The 27,546-nt window shown below is 53.6% G+C and overlaps 1 protein-coding gene across 5 annotated transcripts in view; it reads right to left on the reverse strand.

The window, feature by feature from the left end:
• Window positions 1–27,546, reverse strand: part of KLHL29 (kelch like family member 29) — a 311,889-nt gene that overhangs the window by 177,747 nt on the left and 106,596 nt on the right. The window contains exon 1 of one of the 5 annotated variants that reach the window (XM_082358420.1): window positions 3,094–5,539. The exons of 3 other annotated variants lie outside the window; for them this stretch is intronic. In XM_082358420.1, coding sequence (XP_082214546.1) covers window positions 3,094–3,168 — 75 coding nt within the window. In that variant the 5' untranslated portion in view covers window positions 3,169–5,539. One more of the 5 variants, XM_082358421.1, reaches the window with a different exon arrangement.

Genomic DNA, 27,546 nt, shown 5'->3' on the forward strand with positions numbered 1-27,546 from the left:
GTAGTGAAGACTAACCAGAATCACTGTTAAGAAGGCAAGCCCCGCTCAGATGCTTTCTCTGCCGGCGAGCTCCTCTGCCCACCTGGAAAAGCCCCCCATCCTGGCCCCCCATCCCGGCTCTCACGCTTGGCCAGCATGTAGTAGGAGAGCTACAGGCAGGTGTGCGTTTACTGAGTGCACCCTCAGTGCCAGGTTCGGACGGAGGAGAAGCAGGCTGCGTTTCAGATGCTGAAAGCAGTTCAGTGTGGCTGGGACAGAGCCTGCTCAGGCAAGGCAGTGTGAGTTTCCTCCGGGTGAGGAGGGTCAAAGGTTTCCTAGACCACGTTAAGGAGTTTGGTCCTCAGAATCGGCCAACAGATGGTGAAGACGGCTCAACTCTCTCGGCCCAGGGCCACTCCCACGTCCACCCTCCAGCCTCCTCAACAGGGAAGGAGGCACGACCCACGTCCACAAATACTCTCTCCCAGTTCAGTGTGGTCGCGGCTGACCCCACTCTCACTCCCCAGCGTAAACCCCTTCAGGGGCTCGCCATCACCCAGGGCTGTGCTGGTGAAGGTTTAACAGCAGTCTGCGATGGCGATGAGGGATAAAACAAACAAACCAAACCAGCTAGACCCTGACTCCTAGCGTTTGCCAGTCTCTGTTGGATACACATTCCCACTTCGATTTCAAGCTACCAACAGAGTGCCACCGAGGACAGAGCTGGGAAGAGCCGTCAACATCGGGCTCTTAGGAGCCACCAAGCCAGCCCCAGCTTACCGCAGCCTCGGGACTTGTGAACGGGGTGTGGAGGGCGGGGCCACAAAGATGCGGCCCCAAGGCGTCTGCGGCTGCTGCTCTGTGACCGGGAAGACGCCACGTCCTCCTGGCGGCAGGGATCACAGGTAGCCAGCACCCTGCCACACTCCCCTGCCTCTCCCCGCTCTGACCCCCAGCGGCTTTGATCCCTCAGAAAACGTCCAGACACCTCACCTGGTATCCAAGGCTTTTCACACCGGGCACCGCCTCGTGGGCTTTCCAGGCTCTTGTCCTTCTGTTCCTGCAGAGCCCCCTGTTCCCGCCTCACTGTCTCCTCGAGGTTCCCATCACAACTTGGATGATCCGGCGCACAAGTTTTCCTCTGCTTGGCACACCTGCCCTCCTGTATTTCCTGATCAAACCTTGCCCACCCTTCAAGGCTGAGCTCTTCTTCTGAACGCCCCCAGCTCCCTGCATCTGTTGGCAATGAACCCCAGGGTGCACACAGCATGCCCCAGCCTGACGGCACGCGCTGTGCTGCCGCCCAGTGGATCCACACTCCTCATGATGGGCTCCCGAGTCAAGGTTCTTCCTGACCTGACGTTATTTTCTGACCTTTGAAAACTCCCTCTCAAGGAAGCAGAGGAGGCCAGGCATTAGTGCCCAATGTCCATGCTTCCGACCACAAAACGACTATGGGCCCAAAGACTCACTTGCCATGGCCGGGCGAGGCGGGAGAGACGACTGGGTTAATCGGGAAGGAGCTTAGTGGCTGCCCTGGTCACAGTGAGACTCACATGGCAGAATAGGCAGGGCCTGTGGCAGAGACACAGGATCCCTATAATGACCCCAAACAGGTGGAAAAAGCAACTGGGTGTCCTGCACACCTGATAGCTTTCTAAAAATAGCCGGTGGGCCCTGGCTCTGCAGGCTCGCCTCTGGGTAGGGGCAGGGGCTGGGGCTGGTGGCTATTTGATCACTAAGTTTCAGAGGAGAGAGGCAAGTTGTACCTTACCCTCCCCGGCCAGGCTGAAGCTGAACCTCAGCCAGACACGCAAGCTCGGGACTGGGGATCCTGGGCCTGGCCCATCGCCTCCCCCTTAGCTCTGCCCCACTGCCTGGGGGAAGGAACTGTTTCTTGTCTGAGGATCATGTGGAGGAGGAAGGGAGACAGGCCGGAGCAGATGCCAGCAGGCTCCGGGCACCATTTATTCTTGGCCAAGGGACCCGGGTACAGAGAGATTCTCCTCAAACCAAGGCACTGACAGCATCGAACAGAAATGTCATGGTCTGAAGCCACGTGGCGTAGGAGGAAGCAAGAAAAGAAGAAAGGAATTCTCCAGGCCAAGCCCCAGAGGTCTCCTCTGCCCTTCTGTAGGGCCAGGCTCAGGGACAAGCAGTGGGCAGTGGAACAAAGGGAGAGCTCTTTTCTTTTGGGCGCAGGCCTTTTGCAGCTCCCAGGACCCCGTCTCCTCTGGTCCTCTCCTCCCTCCTCCGTGTCTAGACGGAATACTTAGCTCCTGGCAACCTGACGTCGTGCATTTGGCCTCCGGTCCCCGAGGCCAGCACTGTGGCTGCACCTGGGCGCTCCGCTGGCTCAGGGAAACCTTTTAAAAACAAATCTCACAAAAAAGCATCTAAAAAAGAGTGGATACATGCATATGTATAACTGATTCACTTTGCTGGACAGCAGAAACTAACACAACATTGTAAATCAACTCTACTCCAATAAAAATTAATTGAAAAAATCCCACCCATTAAAAGTAACAGTATGTATTCTCAGGGGCCTGAATGTCAGCACATTTTGGAGATCACTAAGTCACCCAGCTGGGAACCAGTCTGAGAAGGTTTAAGTAAAAAACTATAGGGAGTAAAATTACTTCCAAGTAAGATCTCTAGCGAATATAAATTGTGTCCCCCCCCCGGCCCCTCCCAAACTTGGAATATGCCGTTCTAATTCTTTTGCTGAGAGGCAAGGCAACTGGGAGGCTTGCATCTTCCTGGAACATTTTCATTCCAAGGGTGCTCCTCTCCTTGCGAAGTCCTTCAGATACTCTTGACTCTTAAGCATGGTTTTCTTACTGGGTCTTGGGAGGGACACACAGCATCGCTTATTCTGAAAAAGCTGGCAAGGCCAGCAGAGGAATGGAACGCACAGAACCGGAGAGACTCCCGACACTGCCTGGCCCCCTGCCGGCCCCCAGCCCCTCTCCCGGCTGAAGACTGCAAACGCCGGGCGGGCCCATGTTTCCCCTCACTCTCCAGGCCAAGATCATGTTGCTGAAATGTGATGCTTGGCCCTCTGACCTGCCAGCTGCGCGGCCACCCTGGCACCAGGGCCCCGTGAGCTCCCACCTGTGAGCCGCGAACGTCTATCACCGTGACTCGGCAGCTGCGGCCCTGCCGTGCCCCGCGGCACCTCTTACGCATCTAGGGCGGCGCAGCCTCTCCTGCTTCCTCGGCCCCTCTGAGCACCAGCTTCTGCAGGGAGCCCAGGCGGACCCGGCTGGCGCCTGTGCCACTGTGGTGTCATCTGCCCTCCCAGCTGGCCTGGGGCTCGGTGGAGTGGAAAGAGATGCAGATGAAGAGCTGGGCACTTGGCTTGGGGGGGGCGCTGCCACTCCCTCGCATAGCACATCGGATGAGGAGCAGGTCACAAGTCACCTCCCCTCTCTGGCATGTGCTTCCTTCTCTGTGAAACGCGGAGACTCGGGGCAGCTCTACCTACCTCACGGAAGTGTCACCGGGAAGAAAAGAAATGCCAGCTGGGGAAGGAATTTGGAACAGTGCTAGTAAAAAAGTTCATTATCATTACAGAGTAGGGCTGAAGGTGTCCAGGCAAAACTCCCAGGCAAGTCTTCCTCTGCGAATCACCTCTTCACGAGATGAGTACTGACTTCAAGGTTCCTGTTCCCCCTTTGCTAATAGGAATTGAAGAATCGTTGCCGAGTCCAAGCGGTACAAACAGCAAATAATCACTTGGACGAGAAGCCTGTTGAAACGAGTCTTTGCTGGGGAAGAGGTCAGCTGGCAGCTTGGCCCATAAATCAGGGCTCCCCGCTCAGCTCATTGGCCCTCGCAAGGAGATGGACTCAGCTACACTCTGACGTTTCACAACTCTCACTACGCACCCTGCACACAGTAGGGATTTTGACAATGTTTGTTGAACTGATTACTGCAGAGGCAGCTGGAAGTGTGAGAGGGCAAAGCCCTGTCCACTCAAATTGGAGACTCACTCCATCATGCGAGGCAAGGGGACAAATCCTAGTCAGACAGGACTTGAGGCTGTAATGGGCAGGGCATTTCATTCTGCAGCCTTCGCTGAGAGGGATTTCAGGGGGCAGGGGGGCTGAGGGAGGTTGGAATGAACATACTTACTGTATAATGTTGCAGCAGTGATAAGACTAAAATTTTAGGATTTTCTTAATGAGACTCCTGTATTCACTGGTTTTCCTTATCAGCCCTGGCAAGAACCACAGTTTAGCATTTATGTCCTCTGCTTTAGAATGGAAGAAGGATCATAGGAGGGATTCGAAAACTCACTCTAGAGAATAACTATATGCATCCCTTTTGCTCTCCCAGCGGAATGCGGGTTCTCTGGCCCCAGCCCTGCCCCAGATGCGCTGTGCTGTTACCCACCGGATCCAGGCGGCAAGCTTTTCCAGTTTGGAGTTTACTGAACGAAACGCAAATTGGGGCTGGGAAGGGAACCAGTGGAAGTTAGAATGCCAGGCAGCTCGAAGTGCCTCTGCCCTCCCTCTCCTGCCCCAGGCTTGGGAAACCATCCCCCTTCCCCACCAAGTGTCCGAAACCACCCCCGAGGGGCAGGTGCACAGGTTCTAACACTCTGCAGAGAGATTTATAACACCTGCCATGGGATCAGCTCTTTGAGGGCTGCAATCAGGGCGATGGCAAAGTCAAGGCCGTACCACAAGTCCTCACACCAACGTGGCACTTGCTGCCTCTGTGGGGTGGTGCAGGCACAGCAGCACACCCATTTCACAGATGTGCAGCCTGGTCCTTAGAGATGGTAGATGCCTTGGCACCACCTAGAGAGAGCTAACACTGGAGTCAGGAATAGAAGCGGGGGGTCCGGACTTAGGGCTGGGGTTAGAGGAGACCAAACCCCCTTCCCAGGGCCTGAGCCTCGGTTCCTCCTCTTGCACCCCAGGACCTTGGATCCCCTGGGGGGCAACCAGCCCACTCTGTAGGGAAACCTGAAAGGCTTGCCTCACCTTCCCGTCCCACCCACTTGGATGACTATCCAACCCTGCAAAAAAGCATTTTTTTTTTCTGATCATATTTCAAAAAGGTGAAAGTTCTCCAGTCTGCCCAGAAATCAGGAAGAGCCATCCTTCCTTTATCCTAAACATAGCCACAAGTCAAGAAGCAATCAGAGCCTTAGAACAAGCAAACCAGATGGCATCGTACTGCAGAAGCTCCTTGTTCACGGGCAAGTCCCAGCATCCTTGTTTGTAGCCTATGAATGCTTCCTTTGCACATAATTCTAACAAGCAGATCCACAGCAGGTGAGCGGGTGCTATTGCCTCAGGCAAGACAAGGACCAGAGCAAGTTTAAAGGCTGAGAAAGAGGAGAGGCAGAAAGACTGTGGTGAGCAGGGGAACAGCCTCAGCAAGCGCAGCAGCCTTGAGTCATTTAGTTCAGGGACAAACCTCCTAACTGCCTCCACGGGCCCGGACCCTGGAGCGTCATGGCATCACTGCATAATAAACGATACTCTTAAGGCGGCAGGCTTTGGAATCCAACAGAGCCTTATGTCCTGGCTCTGACATCTATCATCTGCGTGTCCTTGAGCACTTGGCTCAAACTCTTGGAGCCTCTGCTTCCTCCCAGGCAATGGGGACGCAGGGAGCTCCCACTCTCAGCTGTGGGGAGGCGGCTACTGTCAGGTGCTTAGGGGACAGCGCCTGGGGCACGCAGAGAACGTGCCCTGACATCCAACATGCTGCAGGAGAGGGGAGCTTGTGAGCCATCCCTTCGGAAGGATTTACCCAACATGGTTAAAATAAAAGAAAGTGAGGGCTTTACTAGGGGTAAAAGTGGCAGGGAGAAGACCCAGAGGAGAGCGGGAGGGAGCGTGGGTGGGCATGAAGACAGGCCCTGCCCCCTCTGCTCCCGCCCATCACCTACAGAACACCTATGGGCGCCAGGCCCTGGATAAGGTGCATGACGGGTTACTTGATTCCATCCTTCCAACTGGGCTGTACCTCTTAAAAAACTCCATTTTACAGATGAAGGATCTTACACAGGAGCGAGGACACGTTCCTAGGGTTACATAGCTCGTCAGTGGGATTCAAATACAGGTTTATCTGAGTCCAAAGCCAGTTTCTTTCTCAAGCCCTACACGGCACAGGGAGGAAGCATGGGCTTTGCAGAAAGTCCACGGGGAAGGCATTTGCAAGCACCAGGGAAGAGGCGGAGGGAGAGAGGAGCAACCGCTGGGCCTGAGGCGACTGCCCAGCTGGCCCCGATGCCAGCAAACGGGCCGCAAGGGCAGGCGGCACGGACAGCTTCAGTGCACCAGGGAGAAGGCCTGACCCTGAAACCCCCCCGAGAAGTCTGAGTGTCAGTCCTGCCTGAGGGGAAGCAAGTCCACCTGGAAACTTCCAACACACCCACCTCTCACCTCCAAGGCTGCCCTATAAGAGCCCCTTCCCTTCCTCCTGCAGGTAGGGCCAGCCAGGAGGCCTTGGGACCACAGCCTTCTCCAGGGGTCCCTCTGGATTGCCAAAAGGAGGGTCGTCTGGGGGAGCCCCCTGCATCAGCCACCTCCCCCACTACCGCCCCTACACACCCCCACCCCAGGCTCCTTGCCCCAGATGGCCGGCAGGGAAGAGGACGGAGGGCACAGGAACCCTCCGTCATAAACCCTCCTAATTCTCATCACCTGAATTGTGTATCCAGAGAAGAAACATACCTACAAAGAAAATGCTGGCGTGAGGGAGAGGGGTCTTTGTAAAATGCGGGCAGTAATCAGAATTTGTATCCAGAGAGAAACGACAATTGTGAAAACCCTATATGCAGCCTGAACTCTGGTTTATGATAATGTAACATTTCCAGCAATAATATTCGGGGAAGAAAGAGAGATGAAAATGAACTGAACTTTATTTGGGGATCTCATTGCTATGGGTATGGTTCCTTTCGCTAAAATACAGTAATATCTATAATGAGGATTCGTGTTGTCCTAAGGAAAAAGTGTGTGAAAAAGTGACCTTAAAGCATGGGAAAACGTTTATATGCTATAATACAGAAGCTTGTTTCCCCCTAAAGAGTAGAGGTATGTAAATAGCTCCCTGAAAGAAAAGACTTGTGTAATTAATCACCAGCATCTACCCTTTCCCCGGGCATTCTGGCGGTCTCACGGTCTCGGGACCGGGAAATAGGAGTCCGGGTAGTGGCCTGGCCTTGACCTCCAGCAAGGGGTGGGGGGTATGCCAGTGAGCGCACTCCTTGGATTCCAGCACAAGCAAACAGGCGTGCTTTGTCCTCCCTCTTCCCATCAACCACATCCAAGGCTTTGTTTTGGTTTTAAGTGTTCAGTCAATCAGAGAAGGGCAGACTGAAAGGGTCCGGCAGCCTCTTCTCCCTCTAGCCCTCCCATTGCACAGATTAGGAAACTGAGGTCTTGGGAGGCACAGGCATTTGCCCGGGATCCCAGGAAACTGCAGAGGACAGGCTTGAGAAGATTACCACAGTGGACAGCCCCACCCAGTGCCCCATTTCCAGGGGGATTTGGCCCTGCCTGGGCTGGCATGCGTTTGACCGAGGGCTTCACCCTCCCCTGGAGTGGCCGCTGATCCCCTTCAATGAGATGCAGAGACCTTCAGCTCTACCCTGCTCTTCCTGTGTCTCCCTTACCTGGCTACTGTCCCAGGTGGGCGATCCTGAGAGGTGGATTATGCTGACACCCCCTCTGCTGACAGCCCTCAGGCTGGGTGACACCCTGGTTCTGTCATGGGGCCGGACTGGTGCTGACCAGCTGTCCAGAGGCCATGGCACACTGGCCATCAGGGAGTTAACAGAAACCACAGAAGGCGTATTCTGGGGCTAAGCTAGCAGGTGGGAATGCCCTGGGTTGGGCGGGGAAGGAGGAGGAGAAGGGGGGAGGAAGGAGGGGGGAGCGGTCAGGGGTCAGGGGCCCTGGGGATCTCAAAGACTGAGTATGTGAGAGCAGGAGCTGGCTGTCCTGGATGGAGGGCTGGGCTGGAGTGGATGGACCAGGCCTGACAGCAGAGGAGGAGCAGGACACAAGGTCTGCTGACCCGGGGGAAGAGGCACACCCCCCCAGCCTCCCCCGCCCCCTGCCCAACCCCGGGCCTGGCGACTGCAGCTCCTCCCACAGGCTCTGAGCACAGGCGGCCATGGAGCCTCGAAACAACCCTGGGCCCTGCAAGTGCATCCAGGGCGCTGTGTGCAGGACCTCTGAGACGAGCTTGCTGTCCACACGCTGCCTGGCGGCGGTGTCCCTCGCTAGGCTCACAGACCAGGCCTTTCCCTGCGCCCAGGAGTCACTAATTAAAAGAAAACATTGCTCTGGGAGCTCAGCGGGGATGGGGCACTTTGACTGCTTCCTGACCTGCCCTTAGAGTTTCAGCTCCACACACCAACCAGAGTCAGTCTCTGGGGAGACAGTCACTGGATTCATGATCGGGGGGCAGAAGAAGGGAGGGGAACAGCTGTGGGTGGATGTGGGCCAGAGCTGGGAGTGACTGCGGAGGGCAGGCTGTGCCCAGGGCCCAGAACCAAGGACATGGCTTGGGTGGGCAGCTCTGGCTGGGAGTGACAGCTGGTCGGGGGCTAGGAGGTGTCCCAGGCTCTGGTGCAGGCCAGAGGGTGCCAAGGTGTGGGACACAGCACCCCAGGAGGGCTGCACTGGGGGCTGGGTTTGGGGGAACCCACTCTGGGATGGAGGAGACGCAGAGGCACTGGAATCCCATTAGGAGAGAAACGGAAACCAGGAGAGTCCGGTATCCACTCTGTGTCTGCCTGTGGAAAAGATGCGAGAAGAACTTGCAAAGGCTGATAATTTCACATTTTATATATATTGAGTTTTAAAAAAAATTTCTGCCAATCTGCTCAAATTGCTAAGTTTAAAGAAGAAAGAAGTCTGCAGATGGCAGGGCCCTGGGCCAGAAGAGAGAGACTAAGAAAGGGTCCTACTCACGCTGGCCCTTGAACACAGGGGCACGGGAAGCACAGCCAGCACACCGTGCATGCCTCCCCCTGCGGGCCTTGTAGCCTCAGCTCCACGAGGCAGCTGAGACGGGACAGGCAGAGGCACAGCGGTCACCAGCCCGCCCCAGCCCACTCTGCCTCTGGCTCCCTAAGCCCTACCCTTCACTGTCCTAAGAGCCACAGGTTTGGATGCTCATGGGTCAGGAAGACCTGGTTCCAGACCAGACCTCGGGGGTATTGGAACCAGGGGTTCTGTGCCTTAATTCCTCCTCAGACTCCCCAGGGCCCAGCCCAGGCCCGGACCAGGGTCCCCGTGAATTTGGTGATTGGCCAGCTGGCCTCAGGGTCCACTTCTCAGGCCCTGGCTTGTAAGCAGTTCGGATTCCAAAAAGTCTGCTGCGGAGTCAGCTGTTCGCAACTCAGATCGTATCAGTACTTCCCTGCAGAGTCAAAGCCATCAGTGGTCATGGGCCCATCTGGATCCACCACAGAGGCCAATATCATAATCTAGCTTGCTGAGCAGTGGCACCAGAGCCCAAATCTGTCCCTGGGGGGTGTGCAGGGTGGGTGGGAGGAGGGAGAGAGGGAAGAGCTCCACTTTGTTTCTTGGTGCTGGCAGTGAGTTTGGCCAATTTTGCATTCGTGTGTGTGTGTGTGTGTATAAGTGAACTAAGGGGAGACTTGTTGAAATCAACAAATCTGGAACCTGTGACACTTGATAAGTGCGATTTCTGGGCTGCACGCTGGGTGCCGTGTGACCAGCTGCTCCCAGTTGGCTGCTCCCACGGCCCCAGAAGCGAGGGTCTCCCGAAAGTGGGGCCCTGCCTTGGCTTCTCTTCCCACTTCCTCCACGGCTCTGCTGGCCAGACTGGACAGGGCAGGAGGGATCCATATGTTACCCTGAAGCTCGGGTCCTGGAGCCTCAGAGTTATGCTAAGTGAAATAAGTCAGACAGAGAAAGACAAATACTTTATGCTATCACCTATATGTGGAATCTAAAAAATGCAACAAACTAGTGAATATAACAAAAAAGCAGCAGACTCACAGATATAGAGAACAAACTAATGGTTACCAGTGGGGAGCAAGGAGGGGGCAGGGGCAATCGAGGGGTAGAGGATTAAGAGGTACAAACTATTAGGTATAAAATCAGCTGCGGGCTTCCTTGGTGGCGCAGTGGTTGAGAATCTGCCTGCCAATGCAGGGGACACGGGTTCGAGCCCTGGTCTGGGAAGATCCCACATGCCGTGGAGCAACTAGGCCCGTGAGCCACAACTACTGAGCTTGCACGTCTGGAGCCTGTGCTCTGCAACAAGAGAGGCCGCGATAGTGAGAGGCCCGCGCACCGCGATGAAGAGTGGCCCCCACTTGCCGCAACTAGAGAAAGCCCTCGCACAGAAACGAAGACCCAAGAGAAAGCCCTCGCACAGAAACGAAGACCCAACACAGCCATAAATAAATAAAAATAAATAAATAAAATTTTTAAAAAAGAAAAAAAAAATCAGCTGCAAGAGTATATTGTACAACATGGGGGATATAGCCAACATTTTATAATCACTATGAACGGAGTATAACCATTAAAAATTGTGAATCACTATATTGTACACCTGTAACTTATATAATATCATACAGCAGCTATACTTCATTAATAATTAAAAAATTATTAATTAAAATCATTAAGGGTGATGGGGGTCCCTGCTGTCCAGCTCCGTGTTTATTAAGGCCGGGGCTTGGGCAATCAGAGCAGAGCTCATGCCTGAGAATTGCAGCTGATCATTTACCTCTTCAAGAAAGCATGCTTGACTAGTCGCATCCTTTGTGGGGCATAAATATCAATCCCTACGTGAGGCCAGGCCTCTTCTGAGCTGGCTCACTGCCGGAGCCTCCCTGAGGGACACCTGCTCTGTGCTCAGATACGGCTGGGGCTGGAACTCCTCAGGCTGAGCCCTTGTCCACAGTGAGTGCTCAGGTCCTCAGCAGGACAGGCTGGACGGGCGCCTGACCCACGGGCTGCGTGCAAGGACCTGGTCCCCGACTGTGCAGGGGTGTGGTTTTGTGGGAGAGACGTCTATGAGCTTGCTGCAGCATGTAGTCGTGCACCATCAGGGCTTAAATGAGCTCTCTGCCCGCCATGTGTTCTTTGAGCTTTAGTGCAAGTTCCATGTAGAACCATGTTTATGGAACCCCTTCTATGTGCTGGGCGCTGGGGACGTTAAGACAGACAACAGAGTGTTTCTGCTGTTGTAAGAGTTATCACAGGGGAAAACACCCCAAGGCCCACAGGTATGGCTGGAAAAGGCTTCCTAGAGGAGATGGTTCTGAGCCGTCTCCGAAGGGGAGAAACCAGGTGAAGAATGGGAGGTGGACGTTTTAGGCAGAGAAAACTGCCTTAGCAATGAAAACAGAGGCAGGAAGCTGCGTGGTGTGTTGAGAATTGAGAGGGGCTTGAGGAGCAAGATAGGTGAGGGGAAGGGAGGGGGTGAGGCAGGGGGCAGAGACCGAGACATAGCCCCAAACACAACCACGTCCGAGAGTGCTGGGGGACTGATGGGGGCTCCTGCTGAGAACAGCTAAGGGCACACCCGAGGGCCGTGATGGTCGGGATGGGGAAGAGGGACAATGCGGAGAAATAGTCAGGGGGCGATGTTGGTAACTGCCTTGGCTGTTGAGTTCATTCATGAGAGCCCTCTGTGTGCTGAGCTAGCACTGGGGTGGAAGAGAGGAGAGGTGTCTGGGATGAACCCCAGTTTTCAGGTTCGAAAGACTGGAGGCTGGTGGTGAAATTCTACTGCGATTGAGAATACTGGAGGAGGAACCAGTTCAGGGAAGACTTTGATGGAAGCGGAGGAACGTGAAGGCTGGGCGGGTTCTACCCAGGTGCAGTGTGCAGGATGGAGCCTTCCAGGTGGGGGAGCCAACAGATCAAACGCCGTGCGGACAGATGGAGTGTGGTCCATTTCAACAAGGAAGAAACTCGACCCTCCTCCCAGATGTCTGAGTTACGAGGAAGAGGGCATCCCCACCGCGCCCCAGACACGGCCTCTCTTCCCAACAGTGCCTCAAAGAAATCAAGCGACACCAGCGATTCACAGATCCGCTGCGTATCTTGTGTGTCAAGATCCAGGCTCCGTGACCAAGTAGATTCTTTTCCAATTTTGCCGACAGAGGCACCAAGAATTCTGCCAGCGTCTGTCTTTGGACCCCCGCTGTCGGCCCTCACTGACGAAGCTGAGTGGGCACTTGTCAGGATGGGCGAGACTGAGTGAAGAAACCTGCAGGGACGTCTGAGGCATTTCCAGAGAAAACCATCTGCCCGCTTCCTGCAGGGCTGCGGCTGCCTGCCCACCCCTTGCTCCGCTCCCGGTGGCCACTTGAGAGCTCTCTGATCCGGGGCACCATGGCTTCGAGGCCCCTGCTGCTTGTCCCCCGCCACTCAGGTCTCTGAAGGAGCCTGGAGGTTTCCAGGAACGGGAAAAGTGGGAAGCCGGGTGCACCCACAGCTCCTCGGGTGAAAAGCAGGTGATTGCATTTCACGCTCCTCCGAGGCTCCCGAAACCCACTCCCTAGCAGCATAATTACAGATGTTTCCCTCCTTACAAACCCTTCCTACGCACTGCATAAAGGAATACAATTTCTGGCTCTCCAAATTACAAGAGACCATAACGCACAAAAGCAATAAACACAGGTTCTAACAGCAATCAGATACCACTTATCGTAAACAATGGTTTTTGTGATTTATTGCGTTTGAAGCAGGTTCAGCATCACTCCTTAGAAGATTTGGTTATTCTTGTTTTCAAGCAGAGTTGCCGGCAGCCAGCTGACGTCGGAAAAAATTGCTCAAGCGCAGCAGATTTTAAAAATAGGGCCAGTGTGGTGTTAAAATAATAATAATAGAAGAATTGGGGTGGCTGTAGGCTGATGCAAAAATCTGAAGACAGGGCCATTTGGGCTTTGCAGGCTCCCTCGCCAAAGCCCAATGCATCCTCAGTGGGTCCTGCCTTTTTACTTCCTGAGGCCCAGCACTTCTGATTCCTCCCACTGTACTGTCCCCTGAGAGATGTGGGAGGGAGGAGGAGACTAGTAACCAGAGTGGGACAAAGGACAGTCTGGATGTACACTTCAAGCTGTTCAACTTCCCCGCTCAGGCCTCAGTGAGTGCTGGTAGTCGGATACTGGGAGAGTGCAGAAAAGTCAAGTTCCAGCAGCGCAGTTGAGCCAAGAGGTCTGCAATGATGATCCAAGAGGACACTGGCCCTATGCTGGCAGGAGTGGTCCCTCCTCTCCTGGACACTGTCCTGTTTCCTCTGCAGGGGAGGGGCTGTGGACACGGTCAGGAACAGAGGCCAGCAGCAGGGGATGAGCTAAGAAAGCAAGGAGGATGCCCAGACTGGAGCAGGAGTTTTCCATCTGGGTTCGGAGACATCTTAGCATTCTGTGTGGGATTTTCAGGGGCTCCAGAAGGAGGGCACCCCACTTTAACCAGGGAGCTCTGCTTTTATTAATCGTCTCTAGTGCATTTCCAAAAGATTGTTTGCACACAAAAAAAACTGGATTAGAGAATTAATCCACAAATAGGAGTCAGTGAGTTCTGACACTTTGACATTTTCCCCTTCTCCTCGAATTCAACATTTCACCATGATTTTAAAGTGCAGGCACAGGGAAGAACTCGCTGCAGACGGCGTCACAGGGAGACCCTTGCAGAAGTAACTGTGCTCCCAGTCGGGAGTGGCAGCGGTGCCCTCTGCCCTCCTGGGGACCGTCACAGGTGGAGCCCGCTAAGGGTGAGTGACGGTGGGCTGCAGCGGGCCACCTTGGCCGCATCACAGCCCGGGCATGGGGACTGGGTTCTAGGGGAACCCGGGGCGGAGTGCAGAGTGTGCATCGGGGCCACTGCCTCACAGGAAGCGGAGCCCCCAGTGCACGAACAGAAAAGTCCTCTAAGCAGGCTGCTCGTTCCCAGAATCGCCAGGACCTGGAAGATTAACCGACACACAGCTGCTTTGGGACTGAAGGCGTACGTGCACACACGGTCCATGGTCCTGCCCCTTGCAGGATAGCCAAGACCTGCACAAATGGCTGAGGCTTCATTTCAGCCTGGGGCGGGGGGGTGAAGTTCTCTTGCCTCAGCTTGGAGCAGAGAGCAGAAAAATCACTGAGCTATAGAGATCATGATAAGGAAATGGATTTGTTAGTGACTAGCCAGTCCCTAGAGAACAACCATGATATCTTGTTTGAAGTAAATCTCAGAACATCGCTCGCCCAGGTGGAAAAAAATATATCGATCGCTAACGTTTATTGCATACTTGTATTCCAGGCGCTCTTTGAAACTCCTTTCATAATTAACCTACTTAATGGTCACCACAGAACTGTGCCAGAGGTATTATTATCCTCCCTGTCATGCAGATGAGGAACCCGAGGCACAGAGGAGGAGGGTGACTTGCCAGGTGACCCATCCAGTAAGTGTGAACACTGTTCCAGGTCCACAGGACTCACTGTGCTTCCTGTCATTTCCAGGCCTGACGTATTTCTTTCCGTGTGGTCTCCTGTCACGTGTTCGCTGGCCGGGATAAGTACACATACAGGAAGACAGGCGGGACGAATGTCACTTAAAGCCATGATATTAACACCCGCCCGCTGGAGTCAGAAGCACCAAACCATCCCGTCTGTTGTTCACCGGCTGAGTGGCGCCACCAGCCACAAACCTCCATCCAGAGAGATGAAGGCATCCCAGCCACAAACCACACAGAACGCCCCAAACCTTGAAGCCAGCAGCCCTCTGCTGAGCACTGATGTGTCAGGCACAGATATCACAATCCAAGACGGCAAACAGCAATTCCAGAAAAAAACCCAAATTTGCTTTTTGATAAAGCCAAAAGTGATACACAGCTCAAAATCTCGAGGGGCTTGAGAAGGCACCTCTCACCAGCCCCATGCCTGCCCAGCCTTGGGATTCAACCACAGCACCTCTCCCAGAAGACAGGAGTCACCCTTCCCCTGCAGCTGCTCTCGTCACTGTCATACCAGACACTCACTAGGCTCTGCTCTCCAGGGCCAGATGCCACCCAGCTCACGCCACTTTCTCCGAGAGGGTGTGACTGTCCTCCCCGCCGCCCAGAAAAGCCTGGCATTATCACCTGAAAGGCCTGGCTGGTGACAGACCGGGGCTGTGTGGGCAGACCCTCGGGAAGGTGACGTGTCTGCTTGTGCAGGCCTCTGTCTGGGAGATGTGCAGACTTGCAGCAAGGCCTGTGGAAGCTCTGAGCACGGGGACAGCTCACTGTCACCCCCCCCCCACCATGCCTGGGGTGGCCCCAGACAGCAGCCCATATAAAGCTCAGGTGCCAGCAGCCGGGGCTGAGCTAAGGGAGGGGCTCCTGGGACACCAGCCCCAGGAACTACAGTAAACTCTGTGCGCCACACGAGGGGGTGGTCTGCCCCCAAACCTCAGCAGCCACGGTGCACATCAGTCATGCTTCTTAGTAAAAACTCCTCCCCCTTCTGGACATCTTGTGTGTTTCTCAATTCATCCTTTGCCACGACGACTAGAAATAAGCCTTTCTGCAGGCAAGATTTAAACGAGCTCTCCTCTCACGGGGCACATGGCCTCACACTGAATAAAGGGTCTTTAGAATGAGCTCAAATCCACTCTCTTCTCATTTCCTTCTCTCCTTGATCCTGTTTTCTCCCTGGGGTAGGGGGTATGCAGCCAGTGTGATTAACTCAGCTGGGACTATAATCTTGGGAAGGAATGGAATGAAAATCATTTTTGGAATATAAATCAAATAGGATTTCAGTTGAAGTTATTTAAAAGAAATTAATTGACTTGTACTCGCCACAATACACTGATAAGAGTTCACTGCCAGGCCCATCAGGAGTAATGAAAAAACAGCTAATAAAATTCAGCTGTCAAAAGCAGCCTGCGTTGGGCTTTCCAGGGACGGCCCACAGGCCCCGGGTCGCAGTAGGTGGAGCCCACTGGTTTGCCGGGGCCAAGCGCAGGCTTTGCTGTATTTTTCTCTCGTGTGGGATAATTCGAGTTTTAATACTATAAGATTCTCAGGGCTGAGACTTTTTCCCTAAGCTGCTTTGTATTTCTATACAGCCCTGTGCATATTCTAAATCACAACCCAAGGAAGGATGTGGGCTAGATAAGAATATTTTTTGCATTCAGTCATTCATTTTTTTTTTTTTTCCATTTGCAAGGCCTTCTAAAGAGCTATTTCTCCTTCCCCTTATTGACTATAAATGACCTTAAGAAGGAGGGAGTGGCAATATTTAATTAAAGACAACTTCGGCTCCTCTCTGCCACTCTCTCCCAAAACCATGGACGAGAATAAGTTATGAACTTAAAAAAAACCACACGCACGCCAAGAAGAAGAAAGGTGAAATCTCCACACTGCAGCTCAATGCGAGACCTTGGACTTGGTGGCCGGCCCATCACCCCACACTGCACTTCCCTGCCCACGTGGGTGTGATTTGTCATTCTCATCAAAGACATGAGTCCTTGCAATGCAGCGGCAGAAACTGCCTGTGTCCCCAGGACTCCACAAACCACAGTAATCCCGGACACCCAGAGCAGCTGCTTCCTGCCCTGGGCTCCTCTCCCAATTATTTTCATTGTATTTTATAGTGGTCACCAAAGGCCAAGCACCATCCTAGACATGTCCCAAACAGCGATTCCTTTAACCCTCATGGAAGCCCTACAAGGAGGTGCTTTCCGTGCACTGAATTGGGTTCCCCTCAGATTCATGAGTTGAAGCCCTAACCCCCAATGTGATATGTTTGGAGGTGGGGCCTTTGGGAGGTGATTATGTTTAGATGAGGTCGTGAGGTTAGAGACTCATGGAGTGAGCCGATGGGATTAGTGTCCTTATAAGAGACACCAGACAGCCATGTGAGGCTGCCATGTGAGGACAAAGTGAAAAGGCTGCCATCTTTGAGCCAAGAAGGGAGATCTCATCATGCTGGCACCTTGATCTTGGACTTCCAGCCTCCAGAACTGTGAGAAAATAAATTGCTCTTGCTTAACCATTCAGTCTATGGTATTTTGTTACGGAAGCCTGAGCTAACACAGGAGGTACCATTTTTATCATCCCTATTTTATAGATAAGGGAACAAAGGCACAGAGACCTTAAGTAATTTGCCCAAGGTCACACAGTAAGTGACAGAGCCAGCCCTGCAACCAGCAGTCTAGCTGGTGTCTCTGCTTTTACCACTACATGGAAGCTGCCTTTTACTGTGCTAGGCTGCGATTTATGTTAAATGGTCCCACAAAAAAGTCACTGTCACTGGGAACTGGCTTGCAGAGTTGCTTGTATTAAACCACGGGCCACGGGAGCCCAGGCTGGGAATCCCAAATGTGGTCAGGCTCGAGGAATCTGCTCAGAACAGACTCACGAGCACCTTATCAAGGCTGTGGGTTTTTATCTGCAAAATGGAGAGGCCTGCAGCAGGGATGCTGTGGCAGACTGTAATCTCATGCCCTTCTAGAACCTGGAGGCTCCTCCATCAGAACCTCCCCCATTTCCTCCTCTGGAATCCAGGTGGACTTGTGATTCCCTTGTAACCGACAGAATGGAGCAGAAGTGACAAGGCGAGCCTTCTGAGGCTAAGTCATCAAGGGATACACCCTTTTCCCCCAGCCCCGACCTTCCATGTAAGAAATCCACCCTCCTGGGCCAGCGCACTGTGAGAGGAGAGGTCATACACAGACGCTCCGGAGGACAGCCCCAGCAGAGACCCATGGGAAGCCAGCCTCCACACCAGCCACGTGAAAGAAGATGTCTCTTCTTGGATGATTCCAGGGCCCGCAGTGGAATCGCCCAGCCCGTGAGTGTTCCCAGCCAAGGCCACACTCTCCCTGCCATGCCCTGTCTGAAGTCCTGACCCACAGACTCTGTGAGCATGACAAATCGCTCGTTTACACCTCGAGGTCTGGGGGTGGTTACACAGCAACAGTGGCCCGAACCGATGCCAGGTCGCTCCGCCTCTCTGCCTCCTGCCATTCCCCGCTCCGGCCCTGTGCTCCGCATCAGGCCACAGGGGCTCAGTCCAGACCCCTGCTGGGGAGCTGAGAGTAGCGGCCTGACAGGCCCGTGGACAGATGGGCAGACAGCAGCACAGGAGCAAACCTGCTGCTCTGGGTGGATTTTCAAAGGCCAAGCCTGAGTGAGGTGGCTTCTCAGAACTGCTCACAGCGATGCGCAGTTTGGGTCCTCAGTCTGGGCTTTTCGAATTAAGAGATGGGCGAAGTCACATGCAGAGCAAATGCTGAAAACGTAGGCTTAAAAATGCAGCCTCTTCCCAGAGGCTCCACAGAGTCAGGAAGCTGAGTCCCTGGTGATATCAGATCCCCAAAGTGAGTTGCTCCTGTGGCTGTTCTTAAGGGTGGGGAGCAGGAAAGGAAGGACGCATGTCCTGCCGTCACACTGCTCCGGACCCGGGCCGGCACTGAGCCCACTCATGGTGGGGATAAGGAACGCGCACTCCTATTGTCCGGCAGGTCAGAGCATACAAACAGGCCTCTGAAAGACACACTTCTCCCTCACGAGTTATTTCTTCCTCACGGAAAGCATTCTGCTAGTCCTGGCTATTTCCCCGCCCCTTATGTTGTAGGGTCCTGACACTTGCGGTGCTCCCAGGCCTGGATCCTGAACCAAGAAGTCTGGGACCACGTGCACAGGAGCGCTCGTGTGTGCAGACAGCTGGCCCACCTGTGGAGCCACACCCAGAAAGGTCACCTTCACAACTCGGCTCAGAACCCCAGGGTCGGCCCCATGCTGGCTCCAGTCGCGGCTTGTATAAAAAGAATCGAAAGGATTTGAGTGTGGAAGCTTCTCTGACATAAACTCAGCAACCTCCCTTCCCTGAACGCCGATCTGGGGCTCCCATGCGGCTCTGGAGGAGACTCTGCCCCCTCCCCGCAGGTGTGGGAGGTACAGTACCCATCGGGGCCAGACAGAGAGCGGGCCTCGAGGGAGCTCTGCCTCCGTCTCGCCTGCTCCTGAGGGTCCTTTGAAGAGTTAGCTGCTCAGGTCTGAGCTCTGGGTGCGATGATGGCGTCCGCTCTTTGGCTGAACCCAGGAAAGAAGTTGCTGGTGGTTCCTGGAGGAGGTGCAGATGCCGGGGGGCGGGCCAGATGGTCCAGTGAGGTGATACTCTTTGTCTTGCTTCCCTGTTGCTCTCCCATGGCCCTTGGTGAAGCCCCTTTACATGTTCTAGTATGATCGCAGTGGCCACAGAGAAGGGAATGGCCCCGAACACCCACACTTAGGCCAGGGTGGCATAAAGGGAGTAGGTAGCTGGAGTCCTTGCCCGACAAGGGGGTGGAGCAAAAAACACTGATCAGAGCCGCCTGCAGGACAGGTGACTCAGGGGATGAGGGTGGGGCTGAAGGACCCTGCCGCGCCTCTCCCGCCGGGACAATCTCCAGCATCACGTTGGAGGGTCTGCGGGTCATTTTACCAACAGAGGCAGCACTGTGACAAAGGCACCCAGGGGGATGCGGCTACACTGAATGTGCGGCCGGGAGGTCAGGACGTGTGCCTTCCCAGTCCTTCCAGCGCACGACGAGAAGCAGCTCCGTCTTCTAACGAACGACCTGTTAACAAGGGCAGCTGCCCAGCCTGTTGGAAGATGAAGCACCAGAGGCAGGAGAAGACTGCAAATCATGCCCACCTGGAATTCCTCTGGACAATGCCCGCCACTCCCCGGGAAATCTGCCTGTTTTCTCATCATTGTCTCGAAAGAGGAGATGAAAGGATGGCGGGGATTCGCCTCGCACAGTGCTCCCGCGGCTTTAGAGGGCAGGGCGAGGCTGAGTAATGATGCCCTTCCTCCTAACTGAGCTGGCCCGTGGCCGCCGCCTGGCTGGGCTGCATGAGGAGGGGAAGCCGACCTAATTAGCTTGGCCGGGAGCTGCCTGGCCTAGGCAGTGACAGACGGAAGGTCCTCTTCAGAGATCCCAGGCTGAGAGGCTGCTCCCAAACTGGGTCAGGAGCCCTTGGCTGCCCACCCTCCAGGGAAAGGCTGGGAGGTGCTCGTCATGCAGATCCAGCGACAAATACCAGCCCCAGGGCCCTGGCCTCTCTTCCGGCGCGTGTACTCACAAGTCTGCAGCCGTCCAGGAGGGCACGTGTGCCGCCCTTGAAAAGGCTCCTTCCCATCACCCAGGTTGCCTGTTCTCTGGATCTGTCTGTAGGAGGTTCTTGGGGGTGTTCGGGGGAAATTCCTTTCTGGACGATGGGGCGCAGGGTAACAGACCCAAGCAGGGGTTTTGAGAGCCTGTTTGGGGTGCAGGGTGAGGCAGGACAGGCAGAGTGGCACCAAAGCCAGCGTCTGCCATCTTGAGAGTCACCCAGACAACGCGACTGAACATCCTCAGGAAGAGGCAGAGGGACGAAACCGAGTGTGGACAAGGACGGCCAGGAGAGTGGCTTCTGAACGGAGGGGAGAATCCACCCCGGGCCTCACGCATCTTCTTAACCATCCAGGAGGAAGCATCCCCTGCACACAGCATGCACCCACGTGTGGGGAAAGCGGTCACTGGGGCGGGGGGACCCTCAGGGACCGACCTGCCAGCACAAGGCTAGTGTCCTGATGCCCTGAATCCTGGCTCTGAACTCCAGTTCTCCCCTCGGTGCCTGGGACTCAGTGCCTCCACTTGCAAACAATGGTGAACAGCACTTACACCTTGAAGGGTGAGAAATTTTCAAGCGTAGTGTGTAAAAGGCCAGTGGGGCAGAAGACTAAGCATTCTAGCCGAAGGGAGGAGCTCCATTAAGGGTGTTTGTTCCCTGTGGGAAGATTAAAGGCAGAAGGACCTTCTGGAAATGACTGCCTCTTGGGGGCAGGTTGGCAGATCAAAGCCACGCTGTGCCCCTGGAGGTCTGAGTTAGCCACCTGGGTGGAGACAAGTTCACCAAGACCATCAGGGAAGCTGGGGGTGTGGGGGGAGGGATGGGGGCACACCCACTGGCCAGGGCTTCAGGCCACAGGCTGGGACCCTCAGGGACACTGCTGCCCAGCTGGCCCAAGGGCACGTGTTGACCCAAGGACAGGCCTCCCCGGGGAGCGCCAGAACCACAGGCTGAATCCCAGGCCAGCCTGCACTAGAAGCAGACGAAATTCAGAGTCCAGCCCCTTACGACCCAACTAAGGCCTGTCCCTCCTCTAGTTCCAGCTGCAACAGGAGCTGTGACCCCCTTTCAAGGAAGTCCCTGAGCCAGGCTCAGGGAAAGCTGGCCCTCTGCCCCCAGCCCTCTCCTCCCCGGCCCCGGCCCCCAGATGGAAACCCTAGGAACTGCCCCTGGGGTTCCAGAGGGCATGGCTGGCCAAGCTCGCCTTTGCTGCCCACTGGAACACAGAGCTGAGTCCCTGCCTGTGGCCACAGGCCTTTCACAGCTGGCGCTGGAGAGGACTGAAGCAGCCCCCGCTCCTCAGCGAACAGGGTAAGCACGAGTGTAGACACCCCACGCCTGCTGTTTCACTTGCCCGCAGGTCCCGTCGGTGCCACAGAGACCCCTGCTCCAGAAAGCTCAGGCTGGTGGGCTGTCAAAGCATCACTCTCTGTTTGAACTTTTTCCAAATGAGTGAATTTTCCAGAGAAATGACATTTGTCACTTTAAGCACCAAATATTAATTTTAAAAAAAGATTTTTTTGTTTTAACAAAAACACTTGTGACATGTATTATAAACTTTTTTGGCCCTGAATAGAGTATATGGAACGTGATATTCTCTTCCCTCCATTCCATGACCTGGAATTGTTCTCAAGAAAATGCATTACTGGCCTGAGCTGTCACGGGGCAAAGCCTCCAGGGTCTCCTGACATGACCTCTGGCCTTAAGGCCCGAAGGGATGGTCCAGAAGAATAGGGCTTGGCCCTGCTCTCAGGGACCTCCCTGGTTGGTTCAGAGAGGGCTTTTCTGAGATGCTCCCAGCCCAGTTGACTCTTTTGCGCTGGAAGAGGAGGCTCCCAGTGGAGGAGGGGGAAGGATGCAGGCACACAGAAGCATTTTATAATGTACACGGCCTCGAAGGCTAGCTCCATTTTTTAAACAAAGAAAGCAACATGTGCAGGACCAAGACTGCAGTGCTGCGCTCCGAGATCTCCTGCCTGCTCGCTCGTCCTCCTTCACTGGCAGCTGCTGCCTCCTGGGGTCGGGGCCCTCACTTCTCACCTGTGGCCTCGCATGCATGGGGGCGGCTCCTACAAAACAAAGTGAAGGGGCTTTGCGGCCACGGGCCTCCGAAGCCCCTCTGGCTGCCTCCATTGTGGATAACTAAGGCCGCACCATTTGAGCATGGCTGGCGGAGCTGCTGGGTGCTGGTGATGATACACAGAGTTTGCACAAACCATAGCCGTCGGTGGGACAGCACGAACTTCTATAACGTCCTCTGTGTTTTCTGGGCTGAGTCTCTAGAACCTGCTAAATATTCACCAGTCTAATTGGCAGTGATCACGGCAAACGTGTAAGTTACCAGTGATATCAAAGAAGTTACAGAGCCACAGAGCGTCAGGCCGGAAGTGACCTTTTAGTCCAACCCTCACTCGAATGGGGCAACGGAGGCACAGGCCAGAACATGATTTGTCAACAGTCAGAGTGACAACAGAGGCAGAGTGGGGACCCGGCCAGAGCCCCTGTATCCCAGTCCAGGGCTGTGCCCTGCGTCCCCCTCAAGGGAGCACCTCCAGTTCTGCTCCGCCTTCACCTGCTGCAGTCCCATGCATCTTAATCATTCACATCTTTAATTCTCATGCCTTGGGGTAATTTTGCAAAGGGCACGACTGAGACATTCAAACAAAGCACATACGTTCGTTCTCAGGTTAGTTTTCCTGATTTAAATCCTTACGATTAAAGAGGAACATACAATTATAGGTAAGAGAAAAAAAAAAAAAAAGAAAAAGAATTTTTCTAAGCTTGGTCACCCCCAAAACACCTGAATCCTGATGGGGTTTTAATAATCAAACCAAAGAGGTCCAGCGCAGAGGGCCGCAGGGGAGAGACCTGACCTCGAAGGGGCATGAACCACGCCGCAGCCTGGCTATTTGTTCACTTTTGTCTTGCAAGCCGGCATCCTGGCTGCTTCTATCTAGAAGTGTCCACGGTGCCTAGCAGAGCCTGATGATGACTCACCGGAAGAGCAAGGGTGGGGGGTGGTTGGGAACCCAGCACAGTCCCCATGAGAATGTGGAGTGGCCATCAGCATCACGGGAATAAGACTCACGTTGCATCTGGGAATTCCCTGGCGGTCCAGTGGTTAGGACTCCGCGCTTTCAACTGCCGAGGACGCGGGTTCAATTCCTGGTCGGGGAACTAAGATCCCGCATGCCACATGGGGGGGCCAAAAAAAAAAAAAAAAAAAAAAGTCACACACTGCATCTAAAGAGGCAGCAAAGTGGCCAGACCACCTGAGGCTAGTGACAAGAGCCGGAAGGGCTGAACACAGATGGGGCACCCACCTGGCAGACAGGTGGGTTTGCAGGAATTTTATTTCGTGAGGGTCAGAGGGAGGAAGGGGCACAGAAGCCAGAGCCACCTCGATCCTCTGCCAGGTCCCATGGGAGTCACCCCCTGCTCAGGAGCCAGGAAGTCTGGGGCAAAAAAAAAAAAAAAAAAAAAGGAGTGGTGGGCGTGGGGGAAGCTCCTGAAATACCCGACTCCTTCCCCAAAGAGCCGCCCACCAGCGAGCCTCCCAGCTACACAGCAATGTCTCAGGAACACACTGTTCTCTTTGTTGGGGCAGAAATCTGTTCGCTGCTGATTATGCAGCCCGACGAGTAGGCCTCTCGCTCTCTCCGTCTAATCTGGAGTCTTCCTGCTCAGCAGGCACAATTGCAGGCAAGCGATCCAAGCACAGAATGAATTTTCTTGCCATCCTCACTGTTCTGCAGGTATTGCGAATGTCTGAGATTCCAGGTATGGAGTCGTGCAGAGACACCCTCTGGTTTTGAGCCAGGGGCGCTGCAACCTCTGAAGAATGTCTCCCTGGGCTGGTTACGGTAGGGCACACCGTGTGCCCAGGAGCCGGCAACCGACATTCCTCCGAGAAAGGAGCCCTTTTCAGTTTCAAAATGCAAGTGATGTTTTCAATTAAAACATCAAATGAAAATACTTCATAAAAACAAACCCTTCAGTGGCTGCTTCTGGAGTAGGGAGGTTGACTGGGAAGGGGCACAAAGAACTTTCTGATGGAAATGTTCCTTTTGTTGATGAGGATGTGGGTTACTTGGACATCTGCATTTGTCAGTCAGTGCATAGCCGATGGAACTGTACACCCAAGAGCTAGGCATTTCCTTGTTTAGAGTTACACTAAACTATTATTTAGAGAGGAACTTCGGGCCGGGGTGATAGTGGTAAGGAACTCCAGATCAATGAGTTTTCCAGATAAAAATGGTAACAGTTTAAAAATCAAAAATATTTTTAGCTTTGCAATTTTGAAAGAAAAGGAACATGCTGCAAAGTTCTAAAACTTAGAAAACAAAGAACACCAAGGTATTTAAACTCTTGCTGACACAAGCTCTTCAACCTGAGCACCAGTGATCGGGTTGAAGGAAAATGGAACGCAGGTTGTGGCCCCAAAGCTGCCCTCTGTCCACTCCGCAATGCTGTCTCCATCGCATCTTAAATCCACCTCCCGTGCCTGTGACCTCTTTCCCCGCCGCCAGCAGTCGCTACAGTGCCTCTAAATTAGGTTGAGTTCAACTTTTATCAGCCCCTAGCCTTCCCTGGAGAAGCTCACGGTCTAGCAGAGAATGGACCCAAGATCCCAACCTGCACCAGAAGGGAAGCTAGCTACGTGTCCACGCTGGGCGGAGCTGGAGATTCTGGACTTAACTCTGGTCCGTCAGCCACTCTGAGTCTCAGAGCTGTGCCTGCATCCCGGATCCCTGAGATGACCCAGTTCATCACAACACTGACACCCCCAAACTACTGCAGGAAGCAATTTCAGCTAATCAAGGCGCTCATCAGCTCTCCAGACTGGGCCACTACTTTTCCAGACAGCACACACAGGCCGGGAGGCGCTCCGCGGCAGACAAGCAGATGCTATTTCCACTTTTGTTCTCATTAAACAGTAGCACAATCATGATTTATAAAAATATTCAAATCTTGAAAAGCATGTCAAAGTGCAACCTCGTCAACTGAACTCGAAAAAGTGACTCATTCCATGCGCATGATTTGAAATCTGATTTTTTAAACTAGCCTCAAAGAGATGTGGAGATGGGGAAAGTAATCAGGTTTTAAAACTCTTTTCTAGGAAATAGTTAATTATGTTTCCAAGCTCAAAATAGATTAGTTATCCTATAAACCTAGAAATCAACTTCCAAAGCTCCAAACAGGTTTATAAATCGGAGGAAATGTGTTAAGAGTGGCTTCAGAGTCGCAGTTGCTTGGGCATCACATAAAAATCATGTCACCGCTATCAGAATCCTGTCTGTTTCTACACCTTTCTGCCCTGGGAGGAGATGGGGAAGGTCAGGGGGCATTTCTAGGTAGTAAGGGCAGAGTTTTTCCCTAACATTGGTCCCGACTGCTTGAGTCACAAACCAGGATCTAATAAAAGGACACCTGGTGGTTTGTAAATTCAAAGGTTTAAACATAGCAAGTATATACCCAAAGAATTGCAAATTATAATAATAAAATTTTCTCTGTGGCTTCCCATTTACCTATTTCTTTTCCCACCACCACATCTTTGTTCCAAGTGTTGAAGACCCCCTGCACTCTTTCCAGACATCTGAAGTCCGCTACTCATTTCAAGCCTCAGCTTAAGTTTCTCCTGGACTCCCTGTTTTCTGCACACCAGTGTCTGGCATGACCACACCACCCTGCGTCCTTCTGAACGCTGTCTGAACATCTTGCTCCTTTCCACCCCGAACTGTGCTGGAAAGAGTCTCCGCTTTAGGGCAGAGACGATCTCACTCACTGTTCCCTTGCTGGGGGACAGCACAGGGCCTGCCATACAGTTGGCACCAGTACACATTTGTGGGTTAAAGGAGAGTCCTGTATAAATTAATTGCTCTCACGATACTAAACCCAAAGCAAATGCACTTCAACTATGTAGGCTTCTACCCTAGGAAAAGTAATCATCTGTTCCCACCCTTCTCAGCCAGTGGACAAGCCTCCATTTCTAGCAATTGAGCCTCAGAGAGTAAGGTTTTAGAATCCTAAGCGGTCCAGGGAGAAAAGATGTGTCATAAACACAGTGAGATTGCTGAGCTATTTCCCTCGCCCCTCCATTATTTCCTGAGACCACACCAGGGATCTGGGAAATTCTGGATCTCCAAGTCCTGTTCCACTCGACCCCCTCCTCCCCGAAAACTTGCTTCCTCTGGCGGGCGCGGGGGCGGGGGTGTGGGGGCACAGACCAGGGGCTGGCTCCACGTCCCCCAGCTCTGACTCGCTCCAGCTGTCCCCTTTCTCCTCAGCATTCTTGTCCAACTCTGGGAAGTGTGATTGCTGAAATCAGGTGGGGATTCTGATGCCTCCATCAGTTACCCCAGAGCCAGGGCACTTGACCAAATCATCGAAAATCCAGCTGCTGCTTGGGCCTGACAATTCTGGAGCAAGAAAACAAATATCTATCCAGGCATTCCTAACTTACACCCAAAGAAGGCAGGCATTTTCAGTGGAATGTTGATCAAATTGCTCCCATCTGCCCATTTTCTGTAGGCGGTGGCAGCCAGCCCCTTGATTCCCTCTCCAATTCCCCCCCAGAAACGTGAGAGAGGTGGGCAACTCGAACTGGTCCCCACCACCCTGGGCAGGAGGGAATGACCAGCAGTCAGAAATCAAATGGTAAGTGGGAACCCGGGTACGACTCCAGTGAATTTGCTGAAAATCCAAAAATAATGAAGCCTTGCAAAACCATTTCCTTTGACAGAAGAAACTTCATGCAGCAAGCAAGAAAGGGCTTTGGGAAAACCTATAGGATCTTCTCCTGTGCCTAATACAATTTTAACCACGAAAGGAAACCTCAGCCACAGGGACCTCTGTTAAGTGTTCAGCCCGTTCAGATTTTCAGGGTAATTTCTCTCTGACAGCTCTGTTTGCTCTGCCACTTTGAGGCACAGAAAGGGACAAAATCAAAGATCTTCTGGAGTCTTGGGAGGCATGGGGCAGCCTCACTCAGGCTCTGACTTGGGTCTTCTAGGGTCGTGTTGCTAATACTGTGGCCGCTAGTCAATGTGGTTATTTCAATGAAAATTAATTTTATTTGAATAGATTAAAAAATTCAGTCCCCCAGTCACATGAACCACATTCTAAATACTCAACAGCACTAGATAGCACAGTATAGACTATCTCTATGACTGCAGAAGGTTCTGGGCAGTGGGCAGTACTGTTCCAGGGAGTCCCTGCCCTGATCTTTCTGAATTTCCTAATGCCGGCGCCAAGCAAGAGAGCAGTGGCGTGGCTGGGTAATGGCTACAGCAGGATCAAGTTCTCCTTCTAGTCTGCTCGCTCTCCTTCCCTCCAGCCCCTCCTGACCCTGCCCAGAGGGGCTTCTCCCCACCCAGAGGCCTGCAGCTCCCGGCTTTGCAGAGCACACTGAGGCCCCAGGCAGCAGTCTCCTGCCTGGCTGGGCATTTGCTCCGATTTGCCATATCCACCTGGATG

Source organism: Balaenoptera borealis (assembly GCF_965194805.1).
Source record: "Balaenoptera borealis genome assembly, chromosome: 15".
NCBI lineage: Eukaryota > Metazoa > Chordata > Mammalia > Artiodactyla > Balaenopteridae > Balaenoptera > Balaenoptera borealis.